This window comes from Silurus aristotelis (assembly GCF_946808225.1).
Source record: "Silurus aristotelis genome assembly, chromosome: 6".
Classification (NCBI taxonomy): Eukaryota; Metazoa; Chordata; class Actinopteri; order Siluriformes; family Siluridae; genus Silurus; species Silurus aristotelis.
Genome location: NC_139579.1, coordinates 10,522,603 through 10,531,726, shown reverse-complemented (window position 1 = coordinate 10,531,726; position 9,124 = coordinate 10,522,603). Strand labels below are relative to the sequence as shown.

Here is a 9,124-nt window from a genome sequence, read left to right as displayed (position 1 = left end):
GAGATGCGGCAGCAGGTGAAGAGGGATGTGGCGAAAGCCAAGGAAAAGGCATATGAGGGGCTGTATGAGAAGTTGGACACTAAGGAATGAGAAAAGGATTTGTACCAATTGGCCAGGCAGAGGGACCGAGCTGGGAAGGATGTACTGCAAGTTAGAGCAGTAAAGGATGGAGATGGAAATGTGTTGACTAGTGAGGAGAGTGTGTTGAGAAGATGGAGAGAGTATTTTTAACAGCTGATGAACGAGCAAAATGAGAGAGAAAGAAGGTTGGATGGTGTGGAGATGGTGAAGCAGGATGTAGATAGGATTAGTAAGGTGGCAGTGAGAGCAGCGATTAAGAAAAAGAAGAGTGGAAAGTCGGTTGGACCAGATGACATACCAGTAGAAGCATGGAGATGTTTAGGAGAGATGGAAGTGGAGTTTTTTACAAGATTGTTTAACAGGAATTTGGAAGGTGAGAAGATGCCTGAGGAATGGAGAAGGAGTGTGCTGGTACCGATCTTTAAAAATAAGGGAGATGTGCAGACCTGCAGTAACTACAGGGGTATAAAGTTGATCAGTCACATCATGAAGTTATGGGAAAGAGTAGTGGAAGCCAGGCTGGAAGAAGAGGTGACCATCTGTTAGCAATAGTATGGTTTCATGCCGATGAAGAGCACTACAGATGCATTATATGCTTTGAGAATATTGATGCAGAAGTATAGAGAAAGCGTACAATAGGGTGTTGAGGAGTTGTGGTATTGTATAAGGAAGTCAGGTGTGTCAGAAAAGTATGTAAGGGTAGTGCAGGACAAGTATGAGGATAGTGTGACAGCAGTGAAGTGTGCAGTAGGATTGACAGACTAGTTCACGGTGGAGGTTGGACTGCATCAAGGATCGGCTTTGAGCCCATTCCTGTTTGCAGTGGTGATGGACAGGTTGGACAGGAGTCTTCATAGACTATGATGTTTGCGGATAATATTGTTATTTGTGGTGAGAGTAGGGAGCAGGTTGAGATGAGCCTGGAGAGGTGGAGGTATGCGCTGGAGAGAAGGGGAATGAAAGTCAGTAGGAGTAAGACAGAGTACATGTGTGTGAATGAGAAGGAGGGCAGTGAAATGGTGCGGTTGCAGGTAGAAGAGGTGGAGAAGATGGAGGAGTAGAGGTACCTGGGGTCAACAGTGCAAAGTAATGGAGAGTGTGTTAGAGAAGTAAAGAAAAGAGTGCAGGCAGGGTGGAGTGGGTGGAGGAGAGTTGCCGGAGTGATTTGTGATAGAAGGGTATCTGCAAGAGTAGTGTAGAGACAGTGGCATTGAGTAAAAGACAGGAGATGGAGCTGAAGGTAGCAGAGCTGAAGATGTTGAGGTTTTCGTAGGGAGTGTTGAGGATGGATGGGATTGGAAATGAGTTTATTAAAGACAGCGCATGCAGGACGTTTTGGAGACAAGCTAAGGGGGAGGCGAGATTGAGATGGTTTGGACATGTGTATTTATCGGCATTGAGGAAACCATTAATCCTGACCAAATCTCCAGCTTTATTTTCAGAAATGCAGCTCTAAACTTAAAGGAAACCTTCACAATGCTTCATTGTTGCCTGCAGACATTCATTACTGTACCATCAGCATCTGCATCAGCAAGGTCTCTCCCAAGCAAAGAGAGTAGACTGGGGTTTCAAGATGGGGTGAAGAAGCACAGGCAATGAATGTGCAATGTTAAGGATGTTGAGGACTGTAGATGCAGTGGTCGGCAAAGGAAACATTATGGAGTGGATGAAAGACACATCATGCTTATTCCCCTACTACATCAGATGTTCAGCAATGCCATCAGCAAAGAACTGATGGAAACCAATAAGACCAATGGAATTCTGGCCATAAGTTGTCTTTGTAAAAGAATTGTGGCCTAAAAGCCATACCTCTGACATGAAGACAAGACTTATTGACTCAATTATGCACGCAAACATAGGAACTGGGGTGCAGAAAAATAGCAGCAGGTGCTCTGGACTGATGAGTCAAAATGTTTAATATTTGCCGGTATCAGGTACAACTACCTTTTATCTTGATTGTGTGCTCAGTCTTGTCATGGTGTATGTCCTGTGACATGAAATTGTCTTCCACAACCTCACCTTAGTACTTAGTATTTTATTACTTTTTTTTTCTTTTTTTCATTTTGATCACTGTTTATATATATATATATATATATATATATATATATATATATATATATATATATATATATATATATATATATATATATATACAGTGAGGAAAATAAGTATTTGAACACCCTGCTATTTTGCAAGTTCTCCCACTTAGAAATCATGGAGGGATCTGAAATTGTCATCGTAGGTGCATGTCCACTGTGAGAGACATAATCTAAAAAAAAAAAATCCAGAAATCACAATTTATGATTTTTAAACTATTTATTTGTATGAGAATTCTGACCCTCAAAGACCTGTTAGTCTGCCTTTAAAATGTCCACCTCCACTACATTTATTATCCTAAATAAGATGCACCTGTTTGAGGTTGTTAGCTGCATAAAGACACCTGTCCACCCTGTGAAGTTAAGACACGAACCGAAACCATGACTTAAAATCCGAGAAATTGGCGAAACTGCGGACCTGAATTAATTAGACGGAGAATACCGAGTGCCGAGAAGGGTCGGAAAATGCCGAGTGACGCGGAAGGAAAACTCGCATGGCAGGTGCACGCACGCGGATTCAGAATGCAGTAAGATTTGGAAATGCGATGAGAGGGAGAACGCATCAGCAAATTGTCACCTCAGGGACACTGATGGTATGAAGAAGTCTCTGTCTGAAGACTCATTGCCACTAAATTCTGTTATTGTATTGGAATAATATGCAATATGGAGAATTGTTGTGTATTGGTTAATATTTAAATGCACGGTACATAGTTTGCGTTCCTAAAGAAATATAAAGTGCGGACATACCACTTGTTTGTTTAAATAGTATATTGTTTAAATAGTAGAATATTAATGCTCTACTTAAATAACGGTTGAAACAAGCTAGTATGCAAATGAACAGTTTGTTCGACATCGAGGCAGTTTGTATGGGACAATCTTTATTTACGTTAGATTTGTTACAGATAAGTGAATACCTATTTTTATTAGCATTATTTTATTCATTTTATTTTGTTTTGTTTCCTTTTTTAAGGTTGTCAACCTAATTCACTCTACTTGAGCTGAATTGAACAATCTCTGTGAACTTGTACAAACTACTAAATACAAGAACTGAAAAGTGATTTGGAGTTGTTCCCTCTGTCCCCTGTTGTTGATTAATGCTCTTTTCGAGTTAGAAGCAAATACTGATGTGGAAAATTCCCACATAACTCGACAGTTGACAACCACATGTGTAGTGGCGAGGACGAAAAGATCAACGGCTTAGAAAAGTCCAAAGACAAAGTGCTGCTGACACATAGGAGTTAAGTGAATCACATACAAAGCAAAATGGCTGAAGAAGCATTAGGGAAAACAGTTGAGCAACTGAAAAGGGAGAGAACCTCTGTAAAAAGCAGTTTTACCAAGCAAGCCAACTTCCTCTGTAGAGAAGCACATAGACTGATAGAATCAGAGCTCAAGGAAGAATTCAGAAGGCTCTCTTCTGAAGCAAGAAGTGTTTTTGAAAGCAATGATGATTATAAGGCTGGATTATTGGCAGAGATTGAAGCCGACCAAGAGGATAGCGCACCAGCACTACTTTCGGTGCAGCAGCAAGCTGACCTGAAGAAAACTGTGGAAGACTGTAACGTAAGGTTTAACGAAGTCAATGAAATAGTGCAAGATAATCTCTGGAAAAGATACGGGCAAGATGACGTGTCGGCCGCAGTTTCTGAAGCAGAGAAAGCCTGCGATCGCACAACTTCCATACCTGTCGATGGTGTTGGCTACGATAGCTACGAAATGCAACTGAAGCTCTTGATGCGACTAGTGAAAGAAGCAGCAGGAGCTTTCTCAAACTGGGAAAGATGGGCTCCCACAACTGAAAGAAAGGCTCTAGAGGGTCGTGTACGAAAACTGAAAGAGCGTAGCAACGAGCTTGAAGCACGAAAAGCTGAATTTGTCTGGGCACGAAGAGCTGCTGAGGATGCACGAGCACCAGAAATTTGTATGAGGGAAAAACTGGATGTAGGAGCACATGCAGCACAGATCATGCCAGTGGTCAGAATTAAACCAACAAGTTTACCGACGTTTAGTGGCAATAGAAGAGATTTCTATCGCTGGAAAAGGAACTGGGGAAGTCTTCAGAAGCAAGGTGAACCCACCGGGTCAGCTGAGGTTAAAAAGATCCAGCTGGTGGACAGCATTGATGAGAAGATCGCTAAGGAGCTCCGACTATCTTCCTATAACAGTGCTGCTGACATATTCAGGGTGTTAGAGAACCGGTATGGTAACAAAGTAACAATTGCCATGGAAATTGTCGATGAGGTGGAAAAAATCCCTGCAGTGAAAGGAAATCAACCAAGAAGGGTTGTAGAATTAATTCAAATGGTAGAAAAAGCTCTGGCAGATCTCACGGATCTCGGAAACGTTGGTGCCATAAAAAATCCGCTTGTAATAAAATCCATTGAGAGCAAGTTACCAGACTTTGTGAAAAGAGACTGGCTTGTTTACATGACAGATCCTGCAAATGGCATAACACCAGAGAACCATTTTGATGCACTATTAAAGTTCCTAAAGAAACAAGAAGTAATTCTTGAAAGGCTTGAGCAATTGAAAATCTCAGAAAGAGCAGAAAAGCCAGAAAGAAGGAACTACACTTTCACCAAAACGACAAAGAAGGCTTCTGTAGAGGGCGGGTGCATTGTATGTGGATCAGAGAAACATAAGGGCAAGATTTTCTTTTGTAAAAAATTCAAAGAACTAAAACTAGCAGAGAAGTCGTCAATTGTGAGAAGACTGGAAGCATGCAAAAGGTGTTTAGGGTGTCACGAGAATGAGGACGGGTGCAGAGATAGCTATCTGTGCAGGAACAAAGGTTGCAAAAGAGGATCCTCCTCAGACCACCATTATTTCCTTTGTCCAAAAGTTGAATTCAAGAGTGGGAGTGAAGGGAAATATGTGATTGAAGATAGTAATAAAGAGAATAGACTGACAGATGAGCAGGAAGTATTCTTGGCCAAACTCTCTCCAGAACTGGCGGAGAAGTGCAAAAGAGCATTCACTAACAAAGCTAAGATGGTAAACTGTTCTGAGGAAGGCCAGAAAGGATTATTGGGTGAAAGTGGACTGAAAGAGCTACCTGTTATAATGATGCTGATGGAGGTAACCACAAATGTAGGACAGAAAGTTGGTGCTTTAATAGACCTGGCATCAGACACTAATTACATCACCCATGAAGCGGCTGACAGGCTCAAGCTGAGAGGTGAGAAAATTACCCTGGTGGTTCATGGAGTTGGCAAGATGGCCACTAGAGTAAGAACAAAAAGGTACCTTCTCAGGATTAGGGTCAAAACTCCCAAAGGGACAGAGAAAGCTCACCAGTTGGTTTGCTACGGTTTGGAGGAGATTGCCAAAGTCCACAGAAGCGTAAGTCCAGATCAACTTAAAGAATTCTTTCCGGAGGTAAACCTGGTAGAATTGAAAAGACCTGAAAAAATTGATCTTCTTATCAGCCATCGAGAAGGAAGACTCGCACCACAAAGATTGAATATCGTGGGAGATCTGGTCCTGTGGGACAGCCCGTTAGGAAAAACAGTGGCTGGAGCACACCCAGGCCTGTTTGAGATGGTGGATATAGCAGCGTATGAGTCCAAGACGCATTTTGCTCGGTCCATGAGGACAGCTGCAGTCAAGTATGAGGAAGTTCTCGAGAAGACAGACGCTCCTTGTAAAATGATCCGAGGGAGTAGAGATCTTGGTGTTGAGACAAAAATTGCACTAGCAAGTAATCGAGAGTTTCTTGAGTGGTGGAAGTGGGAGAGTATTGGAGCAGCCTGCGAACCAAAGTGTGGAGGTTGCCGCTGTGGGAACTGTCAACCTGGAGGAAAGGAGATGATCTTGGCAGAAGAGAAGGAACTCGAGATAAGGGAAGGCCTCACTTATGTTAAGAAGGATTCCCACAGCGGGTCTCCACACTGGGATACAAAGTATCCATGGATTCAGGACCCTATTACCCTTCCATACAACAGAAGTGGAGTGGGAGCTGTTTTCTTGAGAACAGAGAAGCAACTCAGAATGGTGCCTGAGTGGCAGGGCATTTATGCGGCTCAAGTACATGACATGGTGGAAAGGGGGGCTGCAAAAAAGCTTACAAAGGAAGAGACTGATAGTTGGAAAGGGGCCGTTTGGTATGTAAGCCACCTGGCCGCCCCAAATCCCCACTCAACTACTACTCCGGTGCGGCTTGTCTGGAATAGTAGCCAAAAATTCAAAGGACTGAGCATGAATGATCTCCTGCTAAAGGGACCTGATGTACTCAACCCAATCAGAGCAGTCCTGATTAGGTTCAGAAAGGGAGTCTTTGCTGCTCTTGGAGATATAAAAAAGATGTATACCTCTGTGTGGCTGGAGGAGCGTGAAGTGCACCTTCACAGATTCCTCTGGAGAGACACCAATGAGGAAGAGATAGACGAGTACGCTATTACAAGGGTCAACATCGGAGACCGCCCTGCTGGATGCATTGCTCAGTTAGCTATGCATGAGACGGCAAGACTAACCAAGTTTGCTCATTTAAAGGAGGAGCGCAGGGTCCTTGAGGAAGACAGTTATGTGGATGACATCCTTACATCCCACAATGACCAGGAGAGACTGAGTGAGATAATAAATGGACTTGAGGAGATTCTAGCAGCTGGTGGATTTGCACTCAAGCCTTGGGTTCGGTCGGGGCAAAGTGGGAGGCAAGAAGCTGGTGCACAAACTTGTAATCCAAAGGGTTCTGTCTCTCAAGGTAAAACAATCGTGCTCCCAAACCAGCTAAGGGACGAAGACAACAAGGCTTTAGGAAGAGGATACTTGGTAGAGGAGGACAAGCTCTATATCATGGCTTCCATTAACTTCTCAAAAAGGAAGAAAAAAATGAGAATGGGCTACGACCTCCCTAGAAGTGAAGTGAGACTGAAAACACCCAACCCTTTAACCAGAAGGCATCTGCTAAGCCAAGTTGCTGGGCTCTATGATCCAATTGGTCTGGTCACACCTGCCAAACAAAAGGGTGCAATTCTTGTGAGGAAAGCATTTCAGGAAGCAGGAGGTGGTAGTGTAACCCAACAGACTTGGGACAAGAAACTTTCCACGAATCTCAGGGAGGAAGCCATCAAACTGTTTGAGGAGTATGTGCAGCTTAGTGAACTTAAATTTCACAGAAGCCTCACACCAGTTAGCTGGCAAGGAAAGCCCTGGGGGATTACATTTTCCGATGGCAGCGACAAATCTTATGGGGCTGTGTTGTACCTAAGGTGGAACACGGATCAACAGATAGAAGTCAGGCTAGTCGAGTCCAAGGCCAAATTAACGCCATTAGACCAAAAGGGAGATGCTGTGAAGGCAGAGATCTGTGCTGCTGTGTTTGCTGTACGTCTCAGAAGGTATTTTGAGAAGCATGGCCGGATGGAAGTTGAGCGCTGGTTCCACCTGGTAGACAGTCAGACTGTACTGGGGGCCATTCAACGCGATAGTTATGGCTATCAGACATTCTTTGCGAATAGAATTGGGGAAATCCAAAAATCTGGGCAAGTAAATGACTGGTGGTGGATCCCAGGGGATGTTAATATAGCAGACATCATCACAAGGGGTGGGGCACCTGAAAATCTTTGTGAAGAGTCTGAATGGCAGAAAGGACCACAATTTCTTCGGCTTCCAGTGGAGGAATGGCCAATGAAATCAGCTGCTGAGGTTGCCGCTGATGCTAGAGAAAGGGTCAGTAAGCTTCAGAGGAAGACATTTTCAGCAGTTCTGACAAGAGCTCAAACAAAGAAGGAACTGAGAGAGGCGGAAAAAGGAAGACTTGAAGACCACTTACCTAGAGGGACACCTAGTGACTTAGTTGTGAAAAAGCTAGTAAATGTGGAAAAATTTAGTAACCTAGGCAAATTAGTCAGAGTCATCGGCTGGGTGTGGCATGGCATAAAGAAATGGTTAAGATGGAAGAGCCAAAACCCGAAGAATGGAAAACGAGAATTGATGCAGAAAAATGGGACCAAACAGGCTGTGCTGACTGTAAAAGAGCAAGAGGATGCACTAAGAGGGCTCTTTCTGGCAGTTCAGAGGGGTGTGACTTTTCCCGACACTACTCTTAGCAGGCTGGTTGTATACAAAGAAGACTCAGGACTCTTGGTCTGTGGCGGCAGAATCCAGATCTTTAATAAAGAAAGGGTTGCAGTCCCAATTCTGCCTTACAATGCATGGGTGTCCACGTTAGTAGCTCTTGAAGCCCACAATGCAAATCATGAAGAGGTGGCAGGAACACTTCTCAGAATGAGGAAAAAAGCATGGGTAATTAAGGGTAGGAGATTAGCTAAAAAGATAGTTGACGGCTGTGTTATATGTAGGAAGGCAAGGGGGAAAAGATGCCAACAGATCATGGGCGACCTTCCTCATGAAAGAGCGGGGCCAGCTGCACCCTTCGAATTCACAACTTTGGACCTGTTTGGCCCTTACGAAGTGAAGGATGAGGTGAGGAAAAGAGTACGGCTCAAAGTCTGGGGGATTGTATACTGCTGCATGGCGTCCAGGGCTATACACACAGACGTTGTGAGTGACCAGTCTGCTGAGAGTTTCCTACTAGCCTACCAGAGATTTACAGCTCAAGGAATGGAGTCAATTAGCAGGTCCAAACTTGTTTATAAGGAGCAAGTGGCACACAAAGGAACGGAATGTTGCTGTAGGTGACGTGGTGTGGTTAGCTGACCAAAACGCAATAAGAAGTCAGTACAAGTTGGCCAGGGTGGTCAAAGTCAATGCTGATCATAAGGGTGTTGTCAGAGATGTGGACGTTAGAGTCTTTACAAGCTACCCCGTCTCAAGTGTGAAACCTAACCATGTAAAAAACTCAGGAAAGAAAATGAGCAAGATCCCTGCAACCATTCTTCATTGAGACGTGAGACGGTTAGTCATCCTGATTCCTGTAGAAGAACAATCAGGAGAACAAAGAGAAGAGTGAATGTGTGATCTACTTGGGTTTAAAAACCAGTAGC

The 9,124-nt window shown here is 43.8% G+C and overlaps 1 protein-coding gene across 1 annotated transcript; it reads left to right on the top strand.

Annotated features, from left to right (window-relative positions):
• Positions 1–2,537: 2,537 nt before the first annotated feature.
• On the top strand, positions 2,538–8,819 carry LOC310727744 (uncharacterized protein; the record flags this gene model as incomplete). Its single annotated transcript, XM_083544487.1, has 2 exons — positions 2,538–2,770; positions 3,148–8,819. Exon 2 carries the CDS (start codon positions 3,441–3,443, stop codon positions 8,817–8,819), a length of 5,379 nt encoding a protein of 1,792 aa, XP_083400613.1. The 5' UTR covers positions 2,538–2,770; positions 3,148–3,440.
• Positions 8,820–9,124: the final 305 nt, after the last annotated feature.